The sequence below is a fragment of the Cydia strobilella genome, chromosome 6, assembly GCF_947568885.1.
Source record: "Cydia strobilella chromosome 6, ilCydStro3.1, whole genome shotgun sequence".
In the NCBI taxonomy this organism is placed as follows: domain Eukaryota; kingdom Metazoa; phylum Arthropoda; class Insecta; order Lepidoptera; family Tortricidae; genus Cydia; species Cydia strobilella.
The window spans coordinates 6,728,690-6,754,066 of NC_086046.1; the positions used below are offsets into that span (position 1 = coordinate 6,728,690).

Here is a 25,377-nt window from a genome sequence, read left to right on the forward strand (position 1 = left end):
TATTTGAATTTAACCTATAGACATTTATTCCATAACAGTTATGTAAATACACGGTGGCTAAAAAATAAGTGCATTCCCGTTGCCTGAGAGGTTTTGGGATTATACTGAGCAACTTTTACTATGGGACGAACCCCGAAATCGCGAAAAAAATTTTGGCTGTTTCATACATTTTGGCTGGTCCCTCCCTTAGAAGGGATTTTTTTTCCCATACTGAAAGTTGCTCAATATAATCCCAAAACCTCCCTGGCAACGGGAATGCACTTATTTTTTAACCACCCTGTATATGTATAACTATTAAGAATCAAGTGGGAAGTGGGATCGGCGCGGCGAGCCAATTTCACTTTTGCGTCCATACCATTGATCAGATTATGCGAAAATTTGTCCCGTCTGCACCTTCCACTCGATCGAGGCCTCGGAACGTACTAAGGTTGCAGTACGGTATTCCCGTCTTCTTATTAGTGCTTTAAAGACTTACCATGAGGCCCATAAGACTAAATCAGGTCCAATCGCTTGACTAGAAGAACACACCTATATTTGCAATAGCTTGAAAATATGTACCTACTCTTACGATGGTAATAAAACCGTTTAGGTTCAGATGTAACACTAAGTGAAAAGAAACTTACTTTTAAAATCTGTAAAAAAGTTCTGGAGCAAAGGAAGGCAGTGGTGAATATCATCAACAGATCCGCTGTGGAAACTACTTACCAATGGCTTTTGCCCTTATCTGGGCAAGGATATTTCCAGGTAAGAATCTACCATTCACCTCTGAAGGACTTCGAGATCCCCACGTATGGTAAGATATCTATTTCACAGGTGTATTCTGATTTTGATTAACAGAACTGATCTGTCAGTTTCAAATCTGACATTTCTTCAACCAACCCGGGTATGTCCTTAAACTACGTCCAAAAGAGAGGTGGGGCACAGCACAGCGCGAAGGTTTCCATTGTTAAAATAAATCCAAAGTTTCCTATCTTCTGTATCTGTCCACCCGTGCCCTACCTACATTATTTTGTGTCATTTCATGGCCGAAATGTGACGCAGATCATTGCTTCGTCGCTTAGCTTCAGTTTCATGTTTTTGCCACTGAATGTACCTGCGTATAAGTAGTACTTACATTTGGATTATGATGGTTTCAGATATCTACAGGTAACTGTGGATTGATAAGAGCATACGAAACTATTATGACTACTGTGCTGTTTAGCGGAACAGCTCTTGGAGTTTACACAGCTGAACTGGCCTTGTTAGTCTTACATCAGGTAAAATCATGGTAAAATGCACTTATATTCTTAGTTAGTGACTAGGCACTCACTAGATACCTACTCGTAAAATTTTATAGTAGACTGATATCTCGGTAATCTCCCGTGTAGTTGTTGACACTCCTTCCTTCCAGTTCCAGTCCTTATTATTCAATCATCTCTGCATGATAAGTAATTGGAAATACATATTTTTTATGATATGCAGTTGAAACTATTATGCGAACATTACGAACAATTGATTGGGACTGGGATTGTGATTTAATCTCGTCTAACCACGAAAAGGCAGCATTCTTTTTATAGTAGATACCTGCCTAATAGTAGTTACTTAACTCGTATTTTTAATACAAATTCATACTCCTCTTTTCAGGCTCCCCAATTTCTTAACATGATATCGACTATCTTTTTACCCGGCAACCCAATGTTTACAATGGCTAACCACGTTTTCGAAAAGAATATCAAACGCAAAAACCGCTACGTTCACCTGATGGAGAACAGTCTCAATCGCTTGAGTTACATACCTTCAGCGTCAGTTTTCGATAAATACCTGGACTTTGGAGTCGGAAGTGTGTCTGATGTCACGAGGAACATATCGCAGACTCTGTGCCTCACAAATCACGAAGAGCAAGACGGCTATATACAGTGGATTCCAGGTTCAATGCCGGCAAACATGTTGGGCCATCCTCCGCAAACCTAGTTACCTACACAGTTGCATCCCAAAGGCCCAGCTCCGATCTGAATCTGCAGTACAGAACCTTTAAAGTACAGAAACTTTACGTTTTAACCTTTCATAAGTGTGTGGTGGTCGAAAATCGTGGGTGCAAACCTCGGCTGTGCTGTAGGTATAGAGCATGCATAAAGATAACTAAAAATTCGGTCAGGATGCTTATTATACACAGACAAGAGTTAAATTAAACACCCAAAACCCGCCGTCTTCTAATTGGGTGATCCATCCATTTGGTGACCTCGGCCCACCGATGGGGTAAACGTTATGGGGTATAAGAGCCATATGGGAGATAGGTGCCTGTTTCTACAGATAGGTACCTAGAAGAAGTGCAAATATGTATTAAATGCAGTACCGGCCAATAATATATCACCTTTGAGTGTTTTTGTATGAGCATGTATAAAGTAAACAAGAATAGAACAAGTTTGGGAACAAATCAAATTATTTTATTAAATATTTTGATTTGTGTTTTTTAAGTAGTTACACTACTATATATAAATTAAAAACTGTAATAGATGTCATATATTAAAGAAAAAGTGACTAAGCCCTCCAGTGGTGAAGGCCGGATTCGAACCGGCGTCTTTAGCTATCGCGGTTAACGCCATGAACCCCTAGGCCACCCCGCCACACATCAGGTTACATTGCAGGTCGAATATACAATTACACGTTCAGTTACACTGAGACTTTACCTTTTCAGGTGTACATACATTTGCAACACATATATTAACATATTTATCTAAATACTGCACATACTTATGACTAATTTATGTAAATAATAATTAACACAGTAAAAACATTTTTCTATAAGCCACATTTTTGTGTTTGACTTGAATAGTTTAAGATCCATGTCTTTAAAACGATCCGGTAACTTGTTATAAATTATGATACACATAATATAGGCGTTTTTTGCAGTGAGTGACAAGTTTACATATGGCTTAGGCAATCTATGTTTGTATTTAGGTCTAGTTACGCGGGAACCCAATGTGTTATTATCCGTGAATAGGTATTTATAGGTATATTTGTGGACAAAAACAGAAACTTCATAAATATAGACTGGGAAAAGTAAGAATGTTATGTTTTATAAAATATGGATGGCATGAATGGCATCTAGGATGAACTGAAAATATGGCTCTAATGCAGCGCTTTTGGACAATGAATACGTTATGTTTATCAGTGCAGTATCCCCAGATTGTTATGCCATATCTTAAAATCGAATGTACATATCCATGATATGCTATTAACGCTGCTTGAATGGAGACAGTTTGACTCACTCTTCTCAGAGCAAATACAAACCTACTTTTGGAACATAATGTGTCTACTTGTTCTCTCCAGTTTAGTTGATTGTCTATATGAATACCTAAAATGTCGTCATATTGTATGTCTAACTGTTGTGAGTTTCTTTTATTAGTATGGAATTGAATGTAGTTAGTTTTGTCTAAGTTTATGTTCAAGTTATTTTTTGGTAACCATTTAATTGTTAGAGCTAGTTCTGTTTAGGTCGTCATTATAAGTCGAAAAATCTTTACATTTCACAATAATTGATGTATCATCTGCAAACAATAGGCTATCATGTGGCAGGCTTTTGGGCATATCATTAATGTAAATTATGAATAAAAGAGGGCCCAAAATACTGCCTTGAGGCAGTCCATAATGATTATTGATGAAGGATGATCTATAATTATTTAGAGATTTAGTTACCGGACAATATCTGACAGTATCTACACATTGGGTTTTATCACTAATATAAATTTTTATCCATTCTAGAGCAGGACCACGTATGCCGTATTTGTACAATTTTACCAACAACCGCTTATGACATACATAATCAAAAGCTTTGCTCATGTCTAATAGTAATACAGTGACAGGAATCTTATTATCTACCGCATCTAGCAAATTTTTTACTAGTTTAAATGTGGCTAAGGAAGTACATTTAGATTTACGAAACCCATGTTGTTGATCGGATATTATATTGTATTTGTTAAGAAAACTAGTTGTTCGCAAGAAATCACACCTCCGCGGATGCTGGCAGTATATTATATATAGATAAAAGTTAATGTAGCTTCTTTTGTGCTTTTGCATGTCAAATGTCTTATTCAATTTTCAATAAGAAAGATAAAACACATATTTTTACACTTGGAGTTATTTCTATTATAAACCCATCAGACCCGTAAACACTAGTTAATCTACTAAACATTACTTTCTCGTATATTTTTGAGAAAACTGAATTAAGGCAATGAAATACTGTGAATTACAATAGAATACTCAGCACATTACTAAAAAAAAACCGGCCAAGTGCGAGTCGGACTCGCGCACGAAGGGTTCCGTACGATTACAGAAAAAAACAGCAAAAAAATCGCGTTTGTTGTATGGGAGCCCCATTTAAATATTTATATTATTCTGTTTTTAGTATTTGTTGTTATAGCGGCAACAGAAATACATCATCTGTGAAAATTTCAACTGTCTAGCTATCACGGTTCATGAGATACAGCCTGGTGACAGACAGACAGACAGACGGACAGCGGAGTCTTAGTAATAGGGTCCCGTTTTTACCCTTTGGGTACGGAACCTTAAAAACCTCTAGTAAAAAAATGAAGTTAACAATAACAATACATTAAAAAAACCTCTATGAAAAACCATTACATGAAACCAATTTTTCTCATCGCCCGTATAAGTACAAAGTAATACTATACTACACTACCTAAAGCAGTGAGGTGGAAGTCACTCAAAAATAAAAAAATAAAAGTTATAGCGAAAAAACAGGGAGGACAGGGAGGTGATATAATATTATTGGCCGGTACTGTACCTACGTCGCCGAACAGTTCCACGAACTAACAATCGTACCTATCGTGTTATCAGGATTTAGGGTTCGCCCAACATGTATGGCCGACATAAAATGCAATTGTCAATATTGGCCGTGATGAACTCAACATTACTTATTAGTTATTACTATAAAAATATGCTTTCAGATCCTGACAATATCTTCCTAATAGACCCGATTGAGTCAATCATACCCGCAAAAGAATCAAGATTGTTTACAGTCAGGTTTAGGTATGTAACGGAGGAATAAGCAGAAGGAAACTAACCGACATTACACTTAATAAGAGAGTATCTGATTAATTTTTGGGGCTAGGTCTGTAGAGTTAGGGATTTGGTAAGCAGAAATGACATGAAATTTTGTTTTTAGACTTCATCATCATCATATCAGCCCTTTATCGCCCACTGCTGAGCAATAGGCCTCTCTTCTAGTACGCCACTTGTCCTGGTCCTGAGCTAATCTCATCCAGAAGTGAACCGCAATCTTCCGAATGTCGTCCACCCAACGAGCCAACGCACGTCAGGGGCTTCTTTCAAATCTTTCATTCTAGACTTATTTAAGATTAACAACATTAGGTGGTTGAAATGTTGGGGGAGTTGTTTTTCATCAATCTTAATTGTAGGCCTATAGTGGAAGCAGAAGTTTATGGCTATCTAATGTGCGGCGATTTCCAATACGAGAGCTATGACAAGGATATTCAAGACGTGAAAATCAAACACACATGGTTTAGAATATCCTGCATTGGCAACACGTGGTCTCACTGCACCGAATGGGCCACGGAATGGGATTGTCCTACTGAAGTATGTTTGCTTTCCTCTTCATATGCATCCATGCTGGTCTCCTTCTTGTGTCCTTTTGCCGTTTTGTTGTAACATTTACGATTTACCCAATTATTACCTAGCGGTAGTTGTTTGTGACGAGTTGTGATAAACGTAATTATTTTTAGCTGATTCTACAACCCACTGTCCCAAACAGAACCACTTATGGCAACTTTATGTTGTCAAATAGACTAGAAACTGCCATGTATTTTAAAATCGAAGCTCCAGAAGGCACGTAAGTTTTGATGTGACTTTTTGATATCAAATATTTTCCTTCCTTTAAGTAGATAAATAGTTTTAATCAATATTATATATCCAGTCCGGATTTTGATGCCAGTCAGGCAGTCACTATGTCACTATCTTTGTAAATTTTTAACAAAATACACATGGTTAAGAAAAGTAGTTATTTAAAATATGTACCTATGTACTGAAATACCGTATCAAGATCATACTACCATAACATCAAATCATAATTATTTTTATCTGGATCACCCAAGATACATACAGTTATTCCATTAACGATCTAATGAAATTATTGACTCAAATCAGGAACTTTGTGGTCATGCCGATGTGCGGCGTAGTACAAGGACGAGGGTGGCAGATAATATCAGTAGCCCTGGAACCTAAGACCTTAGGAAACTTCTATGAAACATGGGACTTGAGGATCAACAGGTGTCATAAGGTACATACAATACGTTACCCGGATACTCGTTTGACTGATCGTTGGCCCTAGCTGATTATAATCAGCAGGAGCAGCCCTAAGGCTTAAATTAGACTGTCTTTCAACTGAGGCAATGAGCGGAGATGAGAGAAATCAACCAATGTAATTGGTGTCGGTGCGGAGTAGAGATGTGGATGTTACTGATCGATTCTTCTCATTTCCACGTTCATCTCCGCCTCAGTGCAAAGGCAGTCTAATTCGATGCGAGCGGTGCGAGAACGTTGAAAATAACAAAAAAGAGTGCCAGTTTCTAAAGTTGGGTAGTTGTTGTGAGTGAAAGATCTTGCACTGTGAGACTCGTACACATAGCACCACCTTAAAATTGCTAGGGTTGCCTCTGCTTCTAAGTAACAAAGTACGATTTATCATTATGACTCCTCAGATATTTATCATCTGGTTAATCCACATTAACCCGTATCACTTAGGCACAAATAATTTTACTAATTCGGTGTGAGTACTAAACACTCGCTCGGTAGAGCATTATATTGCCCTAGTAAATTTTTTACGCGACTTCAATCCAATTTTTTCCCACCCACATGTATAGTTGGTCAAACCAAATTGACAGTAAATAAGAACAAATAAAACTATACTAATACCTCTCCTTTTATATCTAGGCCTATATACGACTAACTGGAAGTGCAGAGAGCAGTGAAATAGAACTAATGTCGCACGGATACAACCCCGACACTCATGCGGTTTACGAATTCCCGCCCACCATCACAGGATGCACCAACTACACCACGGCGTATTTCCACAACGTTACAAGGATGAGCATACAGTTAGTCATTTTAGCTTTGCTAAATGCTAGGTCAAGTGTATGCTGCTGCAAATATTATGTATTTACTTTACCCTTTGTCTTCGTCTTTCGTCTTGAAAGCTTTGTGTTGTGAAAAAGTTGTGGTAGAAAAGAGCATAACTACTTTTATTAATAGATGTAGTCATACAGTTAGTCATTTTAGCTTTGCTAAATGCTAGGTCAAGTGTATGCTGCTGCAAATATTATGTATTTACTTTACCCTTTGTCTTCGTCTTTCGTCTTGAAAGCTTTGTGTTGTGAAAAAGTTGTGGTAGAAAAGAGCATAACTACTTTTATTAATAGATGTAGATTTTGTGAAATAATAAAGAATAGTATGTGCGATAAAACGGATTTACGTACATTAGGTCTAACTGGAAGAGCTGAGAATAGTGAAATACGAGTAGAACTAATGTACTTAATGGTCTTAATGTAACAGATATGGTCACAGGCAAGCATATTGGGTTCTTAATTATCTTTAACTTTCTACCTTACTAATTTTAACTTATAATAATTAGAGCGTAAATTTAAATTAAAAACCTATTGTTATCAGCGTAAGAATATTAAATCCGGTGCCATGGCTCGGTGCTGACGACGGCGGCTCAATAGTGATACCGCCCAAGGCAATACTCTGCTACCACTGGTGGTTCTTTCCCAAAGAGGCAAACAAAGTTTACAAGACCACCATCACATGTTCATGTGTCGTCCTTATAAATGGCAGGTAATATTACAATAAGTTTTCAAGAGAACTTTAAAGCTGATTGGTTAGTTCCATTGAATAAGGCATTTCTATTTGTTTGGCAAAACGATTAATAATAATAACATAAAGCGCGCAGTTAACTGGTTTAAGTAAGACAGACTAAAAGCTATTAGTGAAATACTCTTTATGAGCTTAATCTTTAACTACCGGGAATAGATAAAAGGATGTCGTTATTTTTCAGACCCATCGCTGAACCAAAAGAAATATTCATCCAAATTACTGGATTTTCGGAACTTCCCGATTTGAGAGTAAGTTTTGAGGAGGTTTTTTTATTAATGTTTGTTACTCCATAACTCCGTCATTTCTGGACCGATTTTGAAAATTCTTTTTTTGATTGTAAGAATATACATACAGATTGGTCCCGTTTTTGTCAAAAAGCAGTTCTGATGATGGGATCCATGAGGAATCGAGGGAACTCCTCAAATGTTAAAGGCATACATATAGTGATTTTAGTATTTTCATCAACAAATCAAGCACTTACATTTAAAAAAAGTGACATTTGATGAAGTGGAACTGCTGATGATGATCAGAACGGAACTCTTCAATGACGCATAGTTCACGTTTGGCGATTTGTCCTCTTCGTTTATGTTTGTTAAGCAAGTTAGGTTTTCAAGAAAGATTTTTGTCAAGCTCGAGTTCTGATGATGGGATCCATGAGGAATCGAGGGAACTCCTCAATTGTGAAGGCATACATATAGCGATTTTTGTATTTTTATCAACAAATCCAGCATTTCCATTTAAAAAAGTGACATTTGATGAAGTGGAACTGCTGATGATGATCAGAATGGAACTCTTTAATGACGCATAGTTTACGTTTGGCGATTTGTCCACTTCTTTATGTTTGTTAAGCAACTTAAGTTTTTAAGACATATTTTTGTCAAGCTCGAGTTCTGATGATGAGACCCACGAGGAACCGAGGGAACTCCTCGAATGTGAAAAGCATACATATAGTGATTTTTGTATTTTCATCAACAAATCCAGCATTTACATTTAAAAAAGTGACATTTGATGAAGTGGAACTGCTGATGATGATCAGAATGGAACTCTTCAATGACACATAGTTCACGTTTGGCGATTTGTTCTCTTCCTTATGGACCCAAACCCAAACTTGGACTCGGACTCGGACCCGGACCCGGGTCTGAACATGGACCCCAACTCGGACCCGGACCCGGACCGAACTCTGACCCAAACTTGGACTCGGACAGCCGGACACGGACCCGGACTCGGATCCGGACCCAGACCCGGACCCGGAAATGCTACTAGAAAAGTGGGTTAGGTGGGTGGGTAGCTTTTGAACTGCGATTCTCACAGAACAGAACTGCTATCAGAAAAGTAGGTTAGGTTAGAGCTGTGACCCTGACAGAAACGAAATGCTGCCAGAAAAGTAGGTTAGGTTAGGTTAGAACTGCGACCCTTACAAAAACGAAATGCTACCAGAAAAGTAGGTTAGGTTAGGTTATAACTGCGACCCTTACAAAAACGAAATGCTACTAGAAAAGTGGGTCGGTTTACCTCCTTTTCTACATAATTAGGCAAAAGATGCTGTCTTTTTCATTTCATTGTCTGGAATCTAAGAATGCTTTCAGCGGCATCCCCCATTGAAGTCGGTTTTTTTTTCTTAAAAATTATTTTATTGATATTTATTTCCAAAGGACAATAATATTTCAATATTTTCAATGTTCATTTAGTAATGTTTCTATTAGGCACAACTGGCACAAGATACATTTAATGTGTCTGAGCGCAAGTGTACCCATTTCAACTATTGTATCTGTTTTGCAGGTATTACCCAAATTAAACAATCTTCACGATATAGTGGTTAAAGAGAGGGTTACACGCACGATTACCATTTACAACTACTGTTCTTGCTTTTTTACGTCAAAGTTATATTACACCATCGATGGTATGGACGACGATTGGAGTGGTGATAGGATGGAAATCGACTCTGAAATTGTATGTATAAACTAGCTACGTAGGTAACGTATGTAGAGTCAAGTGTAAACATATGGGTGCACACATCATACTCAAAAATATTTCCAAATATATATATATATATATATATTTGGTTTATATTTATAAATATTTTATTTTATATATTAATGTCAGCGAATTAAGAACTGGACATATGTGGCTTTCCATTCGAATTTCTGTTGAAGTTTCAGATGGAAACGTCCTTATTGCACTTGAAGCATGAGGACCCTTCTGTACATATATTATTTTTGAGAAATTATATGCACCCTTGTACACTACTTGTACTTGTACTTGTACACTAAATGTTCATGTTTGCATGTGGCTTATCCTTTATTAATAGGTACCTACCACGTACAATCGCCATCAGATATATCGGAGCGGCCGAGGCTCTCACAAATATCTGAACACGCCTCTATTGTCAATGCGTTAGAGTGCGTGTTCAGATATTTTTGAGCACCTTGGCCGCTCCGATATATCTGATGGCGACTGTACCTATTATTGCGCGTATTAAGAGGAAAGTTTACCATTACTTCTCTAAACACCGCATTCGGCGCAATATCTTAGACTTACAGAAAAACTGGTTCGGAGCTTGACAACAGAACCGCTATAACAATCACACTAAAGTACAGTCACGCTCCGTGATTGTTGCGCCATTTAGGGTTCTAGCTAAATTGGACATTCCATAGCGTTAGTATAGAAATAGAACAACCAATTTAGCTAGGACTAGGACCCTAAATGGCTCAACAATCACGGAGCGTGACTGTACAATCAATGAATTTGATTTCGTACCTTGTCACAGTGACAAAGCCGCTAGAGATTTCATATTAATATGTCATTGTGACCTGATTCGAGGTAGGTAGTAGGTAGTTCCTTAACCGTACGGTTTAACAACAGAATAGTCTGAAACCGTCCAATCACTGCGAGGTCAAGTTGACGGTGACGCCTGATGGGGCGGGACCCCGGCAGATCAGCATTTCTTACACGGTGCTGTATCGCAACGAGTTCGACCAGATAGAGGAGATTCAGCCCGTTACCAAAACTATATGCATCGTTTGGTATGACGGCATCTATCCTAGTATTAAGGTAAACCAAGTAATGAATAGTTAAGATGCAGTGGGTTCAGCCAGCAGAGTTTTTGAAAAATTCTAGCGCTTTATTTAGATCATACTATACCTAATACGGTGGTTACCAAAAATTATGAATACTATTTAATAGCAATCTTGAGGCCTTTCTCTAGTAACTTCATCCGTTCGAAACCTGATTAAAATTTGTCCGAACTTCTCGATTCCTTTTTTTTGTAAAAAAATATTATAATTCAATAACACACACGGCCGTCCGCTTATTAGTGCTCAACGAGCTGCGATCGGACTGTTCGGAGCAGGACCTGAACTCACTGCACCTTAACAACAGTAAAAAGCATAATCAAATGGGCGTATATCCAATGTTTACTGATAATTTGGCATGACAGACATTTAGTTAATTTTTATACCTACATTATTTTCAGATAAAGCGAACGATATCTGTAAAATGTCCAGTGATATTGAGCAATCATTGCGTTTGGAATATTACTAATGTCGATGAGTAAGTACACCAACGTGCTTATCCTTAACACAATTACGTTTTTTGGGTCTACTGAACGACTATTGTCTAGGTAGTCAGATAGGTATATTAAAACCAAAATTTGACAATGCAAAATCAATAAAGCATTAACAAAGATGAAGAGCCTATCAATTTGCCTTAGACTGTGATTTTTTTCTGCACCTTAATAGCTTTGGTCCTTGTAACTACGTAAAAGGACATTTGATCAGATGCTGCCAACAACTATGTTCGCCCACATCACTGATAGGAAGTATTTAATCTATCCCACAACGCAGATTCAATAAAGCTTTAATGGACTGTCGACCAAACGAACCTTTGACCGTGAACCTGCATGCTCCCGACCTTTGCGTGCGGCCCGGCGAAGTAGAACTCATCTTCGTGATTGGCTGTATCTATGATGTGCCCGTGGCCTGGAGCCTACGAAGGGAGAAGATATGCGATTGCGCTATGATTGAGGTCCAGAGAGGAATATCTACGTATGAGTGGCGACATCATTGCGTGCACAGGTCTTTGGTTGAGTTGACACCTTCGAACGGGATCGTTTCGGTGAATATTGAACGGTTTATTTACAACTAGCTGTTGCCCGCGACTTCGTACGCGTGCATTTGTATGTTTGTGGTTATAATATAACCGTTATATTTTACATGACTATGAGCATAGAACATTATGCAGCAAAAGATATCAGTAGGGACGGTAAAAAAAAATTGTGCTCGATATAATCCCTCTCAACACTTAGATTTTCAAGTCCATTATTTAAAAAAAAAATTCGCTCTTGATGCAAACTTTATTAATACAAACTTTTCAAACACAGTGCAATCAGTTTTCGTCTATTTAAATATAATGCCCTTTTACCAAGTTTCATGTTCCTAGCTTAAACGAAAACTTGTACTACATATAAACTTACATCCCCTTTTTAAGAACGTTGTAATAACTTTTTTTGTAATATTAGACAATGCCTTTCTAAGAAGTTTCAAAGCATTTGTAATGGATTCAAACTTTCAACCCCTTTTTAACCCTTTTAGGGGATGAATATTTAAAAACGCTTAAATTACTTTTCTTGTATTCTAATAATATGCCTTTATACAAAGACTGAAGTCCTGTACTCAAAAAAAGGTTTGATCTCTATACAAACTTTCAACCCTTTTTTAACCCCTTTAAGTGGTGAATTTTTTAAATAGCTGAAATTACTTTTCTTCTCATTATTATTTACAACGACGGGACTTAATCGCGTAAAATAAGTATTAAACCCACCTCCGACGTTTCGAGGACGGCGTTGTCCCCGTGGTCTCGGAGAAGACAGTCTTCTCTCAGTTTCTCCGAGACCACGGGGACAACGCCGTCCTCGAAACGTCGGAGGTGGGTTTAATACTTATTTTACGCGATTAAGTCCCGTCGTTGTAAATAATAATGAGTAAAAATCGTGAAAGTTTAAATCAGTGTTTTACTTTTCTTCTATTCTAATAATATGCCTTTATACAAAGATTCAAGTCCCGCACTCAAAAAAATGTTTGATCTCCATACAAACTTTCAACCCACTTTTCACCACCTTAGGGGATGATTTTTTAAAAACGCTGAAATTAGTTTTCTTGTTTTTTAATATAATACTTTTTTGCAAAGTTTCAAGTTCCTAGCTTATAATAAAATTTGAACCACAAGACAAACTTTCATCCCCTTTTTAACCCTCTTTAGAGGTTGAATTTCCAAAAACGTCGAAATATTTTTTTTGTATGCGGCTATTATGCCTTTCTAAGAAGTTTCAAAGCATTTGTAATGGATTCAAACTTTCAACCCCTTTTAGGGGATGAATTTTTAAAAACGCTGAAATTACTTTTCCTGTATTCTAATATTATGCACATATACAAAGTTTCAAGTCCTGCACTTGATAAAATTTTTGATCTCCATACAAACTTTCAACCCCTTTTTCACCACCTTGGGGGATGAATTTTCAAAAACGCTGAAATTAGTTTTCTTGTTTTCTCATAATATATCTTTTTACCAAGTTTCAAATTGCTAGCTTAAAATAAAACTTGAACCCCATACAAACTTTCATCCCCTCTTTAACCCCCTTAGGGGTTGAATTTTTCAAAATCGCTTCTTATCTCTTGTACACTTTATAAATGCAACCTGGTGTGCAAATTTCAACTTTCTAGCTTTTGTGGTTTCGCCTCTGCGTTGATGAGTCAGTCAGTCAGGACACGTGCATTTATATATATAGATAGATAGATAATCGAAATTAAACTATCGTGAGACATATTTCAAAATATTATTATTTTTAATCGCTTTTGGCGACATGTTTCGGATTCATCGGGAATTTACATCTAAAATCTTTACTCTTCACAAGTTTGCACTAAAGGTTTGTCATAATCATGTGTCCAAAGACGCGGAATGGAGAGAAAATAACTGATGGACCTTACTTATAAACGTACAATACTACAGAGAAAACTTACTCTCCTAGGTACATTATAAACTTATACTGAGATGAGAGATGAGAGTTGTTTTGTTTTTGAATTTTGGACCTTTAGTTAATCAACAAAAGTTCAGAATAGATTGTGGAATATATATACAAAAAATGTACGTAGGTATTAGGTACAAAATACAAAAGTTTCATGTACTGTAGAAAAAGAATTAAGACGAAAAATGACGATTGTCAATGGTTATTGTAACACCCGTTTGTAGGTATCTATTATTAAAATAAAAAAAATTAAAGAGCTTTTATTTCGGATTTTTATTATGTTTGTGTCAGGTTTAGCAATGAAATTATATATTGAGTAAGCAGTTGAGCACTGAAAAATCTAGAAGTATGTGTATGTTAGGTACTTGATAATTAAAAACTTTTCAGACCGGCAATCCTGCGCTCTTACATTTGAAGTTTAATTACACATACGAAGGCCTCAACACACTATGTTACGTGCTAACTCTGCCCAATCAGAGGTCGTTGTATTTGTACATCCACGTTTTTGCGAATGTTATAACCAAGGGGATACTGACTCCTTTACGGAGACCAGCTGTTGACACGAATGACTACTTGGCTGTGCTAGAATGCGGGAAAGTTCCGATAAATAATTTGGACCCTGTCATTAGAGTAAGTCATGGTCAATAATAAGTATTTACATTACACGCATGCTGCATACAACGAGTCTAGTTGCTCTTCATATACATGTACCTATAGACATACATGGGCACCGTGACATGGATACCGCGGGCCATCGCTTTGGGCCTCTATCGCTCGTGCTGAATTCATGTGACAGAAATTTTCGGTCTAAGAATTTCCATTTCTGAAGACGAAATCAAAGAATTCAGAGGCCAATCGAAGAGAAATATAATTAAATGATGGCCACGATTCGAAAGACACATCGTACGGGCACAATGTTTATCATGTCAAAATATATTGCAGATCATATGGTTCTACAATCCAACCGAGGTGTTCACAACGTGGAGGCTCCTGCGCGGAAACACGACTAGCCAAGACTCTGTGATCAAATGTCTGCTTTACTTCGCCGAGGTCCCACCATTGGGAAAGCTGGCGATCCCTTTCGCATTCATGCCTACAGAAATGGTGGACTATGAAGTAAATATTTCTCTCTTATATGTCGTATTTTAATAATTAAAAATCAGGTACTTTACTTTGATGGAGACGAAGTTTAAAGAATACAAATTTAAACTTGTGTAATTGTTCGGTAGAAACAGAAATTGGTTTTTACATTGACTGCGATTTTATGACTGCATTGAGGTCACCTATAATGTAAGGAACAGTTCTTAATAGAAATAATTTCTCCATAAAATGGAGTGGCACTACACTCTTCGTTCCACCAAAGATAGATATAACTCCGTAATAGATGGATACAGTCTAAGAAAAAAACGTGCCTCGAAAATCAAGAAAATTTGATTCTCGTTCAGAGGGCGCTACTAGCTTTGGCCTACTGTCGTATAGATTGCGTTGACGGTTTCGTTTGTTATTTAACAATTTTAACGCATATAAGTGAAAGAACATGGGTCAAAATTCATAAAAATAATTAAGCAAATAAAAAAATCATTTATCCATATTTAAATACATTTTATCGTATTTTTATAAATCTTCATTTTTAGTTTTAAAGTGATAGATGGCAGTGAATTTACTGTGGTTACAAAATTTACTATGACAGTACCGCTCTAGTATAAGTTACTCAATGGTTCCACTGACCGATATTTTTAGTTAGTCCGTTTTTATGATCACATTTCAACTGAACAAATGTTTTACCAACAGGCCGCTTTTTCCTGCTCTTTTGGGTATGACACGGTTAAGATATTGGTCAAAGGGCAGGGGGGTCTCCCTAACTGCGTGGAAACAAGACTCGACATACCATTGCATGTTGAAAAATTTATCAGGGCTGCGTACAGAAGAGAAGTTGTAAGTTACTATTTTAATTTTAGCTTCTAACTTTCAAGTTACTCATATAAAGCTTTTATCAACTGTCACAAAAAATAAGCAATGACGAGCAAAAGTTATGAAGACTCAACAGACTTTGCGTGGTTGGCTACAGTGTGACTACCCGTGACTTGGAGCGACCAAATACGCGACAACTCAGGACAGACCATTCTATACTAACCCCAATACCAATTGGCGAAAGAAGTTATATTGCTCTCTTTCATGCTTGTTCAGACCCAGGGCTGTAGAAATGGATGGTATTATATCTTCAGTTGCCACTTGGTACTGCGGCTGCTATAGGGCCTTAGAACGATGAGAGCCGACCCCATAATGGAAAGTTGCAAGAAAGAAGAAGCTGCAAATGATGCAATTACTTTATGAATAGTTACGCACTAATGTTAGTTATAGATTAAATTCCGCTTGTAATTATCTTTCTAGGTATTTTTGTCTCTGGAACATAGAACCATTCCAATAATGCCTACACATTCACTGACCAGAGACACGCTTGCGATCTGCAATGACACGGACCACATAATACGATTTATATGGCTACCGTAAGTTCAGTACTATCTAAAACATGTGTCTATCAAAAATTGTAAATTTATGTTCATCCTGATTACACGTAATAGTCATTGAAATAATCAGTTGGAATTTTATGCGCGCGTGTAGGTACGGTAATTAACAAAGGGAGGAATGAATTTTACAATGTTTCCGCTGTTTTGCCTGGTAGCATAGTATTCAAGTCAATATTTTGGGTACATATACCAAGCGACGACCCAGTAGGAGTAAGGGAGTAGTTTTAACTGCCTTACTCCTACTCTCTTTTAGCGATAAGACCGCCTGTTGTTACCTAGTCTTAAGCTTGTCTTTGTGTTTTTAGGGTTCCGTACCCAAAGGGTAAAAACGGGACCCTATTACTAAGACTCCGCTGTCCGTCTGTCTGTCACCAGGCTGTATCTCATGAACCGTAATAGCTAGACAGTTAAAATTTTCACAGATGATGTATTTCTGTTGCCGCTATAACAACAAATACTAAAAACAGAATAATATAAATATTTAAATGGGGCTCCCATACAACAAACGTGATTTTTTTGCTGTTTTTTTCCGTAATAGTACGGAACCCTTCGTGCGCGAGTCCGACTCGCACTTGGCCGGTTTTTTTAACTTTATGGTGCACAATATAAGGAATATTTAGGTACTTACTCCAAAAGTTTGTGGTGTAGCCTCGGTATTATCTTAAGAGGCCGGTGTCGATTTTAGTCGCAAAAATGTAAAATTGATAGATTTAGTCCGTGAAATTTTACACCTTTTGTTACCTAATTGAAATAACAAGTACTGGTTTCTATTAGCACGTCTTCTTATCTTACCTTTTATCAGATCAATTTTTTGAAAACAGACTCAATAAATTAGTAATGTTTGCTTTTCTGATGGACGTTTAGGTAAACGCGCGTAAAGAACTGATTTTGTCGCTCTTATTTGTAAATTTCGTAATGTTTGGACTGCTAAACATGGTAATTTTGTATTACACATATCCTGTACTTGACGTTTATCAGACTACATTTTTATTATTATGACTTTGAAGTAGTGTAAATGAAAGTTAGACGAAATCAATTTTCTCCAGAAATTACTTCAAAACAAGTGACAATTTCTCTGAAAATAGACTTAATTTCAACGTAATTTTGATATTTAAACAATCTACAACATTTACTGAAACTATTCTTATACATCAATTTGTATAATTTACCACCATGATTTTTTGATGAATTTTTAAAAACTGCCCCTTCTCTTCATGCATTACCGGTGACGCACGCTCGCGACCTCATTATTAAAAGGCAAGATGAGAAGACGTGCTAATAGAAATCAATACTTGTTATTTAGATATTACGTGACAAAACGTGTATAATTTCAACGACTAAATCTATCAATTTTACATTTTTGCTCCAAAATCGACTACGGCCTCTTAAGAGCCAACAGGAGCTGAGCGAATTCTCAATTTTGAGATTTCAAACTGATTATCTCCGTCGCGCTGACGGGGGCGGCGCCGCCATATCCCCGTGTGTGTGGTGCACGCACACAGACGCGCACGTCATTTGCGCTCACGGACCTTATGCCTGCAAGTCGCGTCGCGGTCGCGGCCCGCTATATAGGCATATCATAGGCTATAGCTAGTTCTTACAAACTTTTTCTGTTAGCTTAGCTCGCTACCACCACTGAGCGTTTACTTATTTCCTGTTATTGTGATTTAACTTCTTGATTTTAGGTAGCTGAATTCAATATCCTTCTACAACCTGCAATCCAAATAACATTTTGACTTTTACAGGAGAGTAAAAAACAATCATTTCTTTTCTCGTTTCCGTGCGGAAAGTATCAACTTTCGACACGCTGTGCTATTAGTACCTACATTGTGCAACGAGGGGGGTAAGTGAGATTTTGTAAAGGAGGAGTTTACAATATTCTTACCCCCGGAGTTACACACAATGGTTTTCGTTACACTTGTGATGAAAAACTAAATTTTCAGGGAAATAATTATAAAATACGGTGACATTTCAAATATTCGTCCGCCATATTGTCATTTCTTGACAGGTTAGGCATCTAAGGCACAGACCTTCGGCATTCAGCCACGATTGAAAATTTAGTGTAAAAATATTTTAAACGGCTATTAAATTAATCCAATTAAATATTATAAACAAAAATACTAAATTATAATTGTCAGTATTTTAGAAGTAAAACTCCCTTACACACCCTTATACTTTAAACAAAGTATTTTACTTATAACTTACTTGGTTCGTACTTCGTATGAATTAGTGACATATCTAATTAAAAAAAGAAAGCTATAACTCCCGCGGGAACAATATAGGCCTTTTGTTTTCCCTTCAGTACACCTGCATGAAATAAGATCTTTTCGAGCAAGTGTGATGAAAAACAAATTTGTCGCTCTCCGGCTTCGTTGATTAGAAAAAAAGAAAGCCTCAGGTTAGATAAAATTATCATAACAAAGAAACATGTGACATGAGATATTTCTTACGTTGATGTAATTATACAGTTTTATTAATGGTCCGTTTTTTATTTATGAGTCAGATTTTGATTAAAATAGGTATGTTTGAAGAGCTCCTAATCCTGGTCGGAATGAATAAGAAACCCCAATTTGGGACAATAGTCTAGTCTACAAAACGTTCAAGGTGGTTAAAAATATAGTGTAAGCTGTTCGCATTAAAAAACCGCAAATCGATGTACAGGTTAGCCGTTTGGTACACGTATACTAGAGGTCAAAACAAAATTATCGACCCGCAGTTCCTAAAAAAAAATCCCTTGGGAGGGGAGTGCTGAAACTTTTTTTTGTATAAAAAATCTTTTTTTTTTATAAAAATTTTTTTTTTTTTAAACCTATTGTATTCTTCTCTTATCTATCATACGAAAGGGCTTTTTGAAGCGATTCTGAAAATATATCACATCATTACATTTTAGCCATTATTCTTAAATTGAAACAAAAAGAATTTTCAAAACATACCAAGTTTGGGCTCCTCCAGATACGATATGGCTGATTTTTTTTTGTACAATATACCAAAAATGATACGTGATTTCCTCATATCTAACCCAAAAAAAGGAATTTTAAAAATAATTTTATTTAGTTTTTTTTTAAATACAAAGTGACACAGTTAGGTTTAAAGATCTTTATTTTCTCATAAGAATACATAATATTCACTTACACGAGAATTAATTGTTTTTTCACGCAAAATACATTTTATCGGTGAGCGCACACTTAACCTATAACAAATAACTTAATACTGTAGGTATTAACATATATGACTTAAACTAAAAGTATACAAATTAAACTAAATTAAACAAAAAACACTTTTTTTTGTTTTTTTTTTGTCGGGTATATCAATAACTTATAAACAGAACAATTAGCAATGGAATGCGAGCGTAGTTGCTACGGCCCGGACCGGCCGTTCTACTTCAATACCTATTTTACGAGACTTATGGAACTGTACTGCAGATACGGTACATATTAATCATACAAGGATATGTAATATCCATATATCCAACGGGAAATACCTCTTTAACCCTTTAACTTGACCCCAAACTTGGTATGTTTTGAAAATTCTATTTGTTTTAATTTACAAAAAAAAATGGCTAAAATGTAATGATTTGGTATACTTTTAGAATCGCCTCAAAAAGCCCTTTCGTATGATACCACACACGATAGGTTTTTGAAAAAAAAAATGTTTTTTCCATACAAAAAAAAAATGTTGTAGCACACCCTTCCTAAGGGATTTTTTTAGGAACTGCGGGTCAAAAATTTTGTTTTGACCTCATTATGCGTGTGCCAAACGGACAAATCCATTTGCGGTTTTTCTTTGAAATTGGGCTTGTACGGCTGCCACTAATAGAGATACTAACTCCTAAAAATACGTATGATACCTCATTAGATTCGGAATGATGTCTAGAAAAATGTATTCGAAGCATTCCCACATAAAAAAAGTTCAAAAGCTATTAACAAAAAACGCAAACGTACCATTACGCAAAAAACAGCAAAAAATCACGTTTGTTGTTTGGGGAGCCCCACTTAAATATTTATTTTATTCTGTTTTTAGTATTTCTTGTTATAGCGGCAACAGAAATACATCATCTGTAAAAATTGCAACTGTCTAGCTATCACGGTTCATGAGATACAGCCTGGTGACAGACTGACAGATAGATTGACAGACAGTCAGACAGACAGACAGATATTATTTTAAAGGTATTAATAATAATAATAATAAATTATTTATTTGGCAGGCAAGAAACCCAATTTTTACAATTTACAAAAAAAAAAACAAAAAAAACAGTGCAAAATACTAAAACTTACAACCTAAAACAATGAAATAAAACATTTACAAACTTATGGTCTAAAGATGGCCGTTCTCGGACCGGTGCAGTTTACGCCAATGTTTGTTAAATTCGTCACTGTAGTCTTTAGCTACCAGTGACAGAATTTCATTGTTAGAGGCTAGCAGTCTCGCCCGGAAGGCAGCCGACCTGGCTCTCAGAATGGCGAAAAAGTCAGGGACTCTCGCGTCCGCAAACATGCCCTTCGCACTGCAGAAACGCGGTAGTTTCAACAGAATACGAAAGGCGTTGTTGTACTGTACCCTCAGCGCGTTGAAGGAGTGCCTGGTGTACCTGTTCCAAAGCTGACAAGTATAAAAACATTGGCAAAAGGCTTTGAACAGGGTCACCTTTACCTCACTCGAACAACGCGCAAACCGTCTAGCCAACATGTTGCACCGAACCGCGAGAGCCCTGCGCTCCCTCTCCATATCGGCGTCATCTTTCAAGTACTCGCTCAGGATGTGTCCCAAGTACTTGAAGCTCGTTACAACCCGAATTGGCGCACCACTCATACACACCGTAGGTATCACCTCCGGACCCTTCCCTGACCTAAAAACGAGCATTTCGGTCTTAAGCACGTTATATTTTAGGCCATGCGTACTGGCATAGTGTTCGCAGATTTTAAGCAGCTTTACAAGACCATTTATCGAGGGGCTAAGAAGCACCATATCGTCTGCGTAGCTCAGATTGTTAACACATACGTTACCAATGTGGCAACCGACGTTAGAGCTTCTCAGCTCCCCGATAAGGTCGTTGACATATAGGTTGAATAGGTCCGGAGATGTCAACCCACCTTGGCGCACTCCACAGTCTAGCCTGTGGTCGTTAGACTGTGCGTCACCCCATTTTACATTGTTAGTTTGGTTCTCGTACCAGAACCTCAACAGACCTACAACCTCGGGAGGTGTTCCAGACGTGAAAAGCTTTTTCCACAGCAAATCATAGTTGACTAAGTCAAAAGCGCGGCTGAGGTCTAAAAAGTATTAAATATAAAGTAAGTAAAGTATTAAATATTCTTTTAAAAATTAGAAAAAAATATGGTGCATTTAAAACATATCATGGAATATACTACGGTTATAAGTTGATAGTATGTAAAGTTATTTTTTCAACAAGTTAGGCAATTAATTAATTAATTTTTCTCGAACTTTCGTCTGTTGTAAATAAAAAAAAAAAAATTGGCGTAAAAAGTATTTCGCATCGTGGAGCCCTTTTCATATACATACTTAATAAGATCACGTCATAAACGATTTAATAAAAGTAATACTTTATTTAAAATAAATTTTAGAATAATAGTGAAAATTGTAAAATATAAAACAATATTTTAACCAAAGTATTACTAATTCTTTTTACAATCAAATGTATGAATACGTACTTAGAACTGATACTTTTCTAAATAACGAATAAATGGACTAAATTGTGTAATTATTTTTTGCAAATCACCACAATTTGCTTCTAAAGAGCAAATCAGTGACCAAAAATTATATATGATTTTAATGTTTCGTTCATATATTCAGATTTGTGTATGAAAATGTGAAACTATTATTTCTAAAATAAATTATTCGTCCCTAATTTACACAATAATTATACCAAATTTGATCTCATAGCAACAGATATGTAGAAATAGAGGCAAACTGGACCGCAGAAGCCGACTTTTCCCCTCCCTTTTTCGCGGGTTACCAGGACTTAATCTCGTAGCTAGTGCGTCAGCTTAGCTTTGTATGAACCAAGGAATAATAAATAGTGTTAAACGATATCCCCTGAGGCCAAAGTGCATACTCACTTTACTTACTTCGCCTACTAAGAGGCAAATCGCGACTTTGAAAAGGTTTATCGATCTTATCACATCACTAGATTATCGACATTTAATGTCGACTATTGCCCATCACTTTTCTGTCTGTGTACGTATTTAGAAACTTGACCCCGCCCCTAAAATTAGTGCGATAAGAACAACTGCAGCTTAGGCGAAAAATCCTGCGTAAAAATCTCAAAAATCGAGGTTTTGTACTCGACTGTTTCCTCCTCCAAAACTTAACCAATCGTAACCAAATTTGGAAATCTAAATGATTATGAAATTGTCTGTGTCGGACTGTTTTGATTTTTTGGCTAATTGATACCAGTTTTGAATACCACGCCTCTCATTGCGGCATAGTCAGTGAGGCCATTTTTGGCCATGTGTGAAGGGCTCTAGCGCCTTAAAAAACAAAAATATCAAAAAAAGCAAAACACACCGACACAGATATTGACAATATTAATCTGTGTTGAAAAAATCATTGCTCTAGCTTCAAAAACCACGGAGGAAACAGTCGAGTACGTTTGTATGGAGAAATGACCACTCCTGTTGGCTCTTAACAAAAAAGAAAATGAGTAATTCAATACTAGTTACTTTCCGTCTCTAAACATCTATCATCCAATTCAATTCACTGCATAATGTACGGTGTAGTATGTAATATTTCAGCTCAATCAAATCAAATGATCCAAAATCAGGCGAATAAAAGCCTGTAAGGACATGATATTCATTATGTATGATCTTATTTTAGGGAAAGAATTGCAAATATAGTAAACGTGGTGATGACTCCATGCTGGGGAGTGATCCAGCCAAAGAGCTCCGAGTGGATTACTATGACGGTTTACACCTTGCAAGAACCTGCTACGTTCACGTAAGTTAATTGCATAGCACGTTTATATAGGATTTTAGTTGAGGCAAGACACGTAGAATCTGGATTTATATGGTTGACTGGTAGAGAATGCCATTTTTACATTTGTAGGTATACATTTTATGCAATAATAAATAGCTCAAATAACCCTTTAGTGCCTTCTCAAGGCCTAGCCAATCTTTTAGGAGAGATGTAAGTAGTTATTTTGTAGGTAGCTAGGTAGTCTAACATTAAGTTAGTGCCATTGCCAGTATATTATGGAATTGAGTAAAAAACGTTTACGGAGCATTTTATTTATTTACAGCACAACCGTGGCGTGTGAATTGCTAGATTTAACCGAACGCAGACGCTACCAACAAAATGAATTGCTGCGAAAAAATAAAACAGAAAAGTGTAATCAAGAATTCATAATTACTGAAGAAGGATATTTTCGACCTGTAAGTTTTTTTGTATTGAAAAAAAAAGCAACTGCTCTCAACATTATAAACGCTATTAACAAACCGTCACGCACACGCCAGTCGCGAATAATGTACAAACTTGGCAACCCTAGAGAGTCGAGCGAGAGAACGTGGTATGCATGGCGGGAAAAACAGCATAAGATAAGTGTGCTTCTGAATACAAACGTAGTCCCGATTTTCCTCTGGATATTTACATAAAGGATATGTATATTAATTAAGATTTAATAGTATCTGTAAAAAATATAAGCGCAATTTTACTGTATTTTCTACTAAATCTTCCTGTGGTTTATGAAATCGTATGGTATTTTCGTAAATCCACAGAAAATTACATACATTTTTGTGTCCCAAACTGGGATTTCGTATTTGAGGATAATAAGGAGTCCTTCAAACACTTAAGTTTTAACAAAATGTGACGAAAAAAAATACATGCAACCAAATTAAAATCGGCCCAGTGGATTTAACGAGTTTTAGCATGGAGAAGTAAAATAAACTAAAGTAATTCAGCAATAAATAATTGTCTGTCTAGGGCATTAACGACGAGCCGCCATACGTGTTGGACATAGAGAAGCCACAACCGTTTTACTTATCGCTGACTATATCGATATCTTCCAAAGGCCAACGCGATGGTTTCCCACGGATGCTTTTGAAACAACAGTGGGAGCAGGTAATTACAACATAGTAGACGTGTAGATAATAGTACATTTGTTTCATTGAAGTAAAAGTATAATAACGTGACTAATTTTGTAAACAAAAACTAAACTTTTTGTTGCTGACAGTAGGCTTTGGCACAGCAGCGCCGCGACGGGTATCTCGCCCGCGGCCCGCGTGATAGACTCCCCGTCCCTCTCTAATTATTCTTCTTCCCCCCCCCCCGTCCCTCTCTAGTTATTAAAGTTAGCAATGACTATTAGGGTAGAATAGTTATTTGTTATACAAGGGTGCAAAGTTGTATTTTACCCGCGAGTGTTTCAACACACGAGAAGTAAAATACAGTTGCACCCGTGTGTAACACAAAACTTTTCACCTCACTATAGCTAGGAAAGTGCAATATCCACAGGCGTTAGATCATCTTCATCACTGGAATCACTAATTTTTTAACGATATTATAACAAAAAACTCTAATTAAAACGATATTATTCAGGAGGCCGCTTTACTAAACCCTTTCAGATTTTCACCTATATGGTTATATACTATACAAGATGGAAATCTTATGTACAGTTTTCATTTAGTGTTAGTTGGCAGCCATTTTAACGCTATTAGTTCGACAAAAATCTTTTAATAATAAAATTTATTTCAGACGCCACCCTACGATTTATTAACATCGGAACTCCACGACTACTATCAAAAAGGTAGTTCTGGCAACAGTATGACTACACTGGATATTATAAGAATCATAGACGGGATACTATGGTAAGTGCTAGTTTATTTATTTATTTATAAAGTGAGGCATTTTATATACTTCAGTTATATCTGATATAGGTAAGTTACCACTGAAAGTAGAACGGTATAAATTAAAGTCTCATTTAGACGGCGCGAA

At 36.7% G+C, this 25,377-nt stretch overlaps 1 protein-coding gene across 1 annotated transcript in view; it reads left to right on the plus strand.

Moving 5' to 3' along the window:
- The window catches only part of LOC134742042 (cilia- and flagella-associated protein 65-like), a 28,429-nt gene that overhangs the window by 1,822 nt on the left and 1,230 nt on the right, over window positions 1-25,377 (plus strand). The window contains exons 3-24 of the mRNA XM_063674969.1: window positions 590-744; window positions 1,137-1,256; window positions 1,624-1,906; window positions 4,944-5,025; window positions 5,415-5,592; window positions 5,739-5,845; window positions 6,160-6,292; window positions 6,946-7,109; window positions 7,678-7,845; window positions 8,066-8,132; window positions 9,664-9,834; window positions 10,747-10,935; window positions 11,357-11,433; window positions 11,727-11,997; window positions 14,291-14,533; window positions 14,846-15,019; window positions 15,695-15,838; window positions 16,295-16,410; window positions 23,266-23,385; window positions 23,687-23,819; window positions 24,367-24,504; window positions 25,138-25,250. Of these exons, the coding sequence (XP_063531039.1) occupies window positions 590-744; window positions 1,137-1,256; window positions 1,624-1,906; window positions 4,944-5,025; window positions 5,415-5,592; window positions 5,739-5,845; window positions 6,160-6,292; window positions 6,946-7,109; window positions 7,678-7,845; window positions 8,066-8,132; window positions 9,664-9,834; window positions 10,747-10,935; window positions 11,357-11,433; window positions 11,727-11,997; window positions 14,291-14,533; window positions 14,846-15,019; window positions 15,695-15,838; window positions 16,295-16,410; window positions 23,266-23,385; window positions 23,687-23,819; window positions 24,367-24,504; window positions 25,138-25,250 (3,346 nt within the window). The remainder of the gene's footprint in view (window positions 1-589; window positions 745-1,136; window positions 1,257-1,623; window positions 1,907-4,943; window positions 5,026-5,414; window positions 5,593-5,738; window positions 5,846-6,159; window positions 6,293-6,945; window positions 7,110-7,677; window positions 7,846-8,065; window positions 8,133-9,663; window positions 9,835-10,746; window positions 10,936-11,356; window positions 11,434-11,726; window positions 11,998-14,290; window positions 14,534-14,845; window positions 15,020-15,694; window positions 15,839-16,294; window positions 16,411-23,265; window positions 23,386-23,686; window positions 23,820-24,366; window positions 24,505-25,137; window positions 25,251-25,377) is intronic.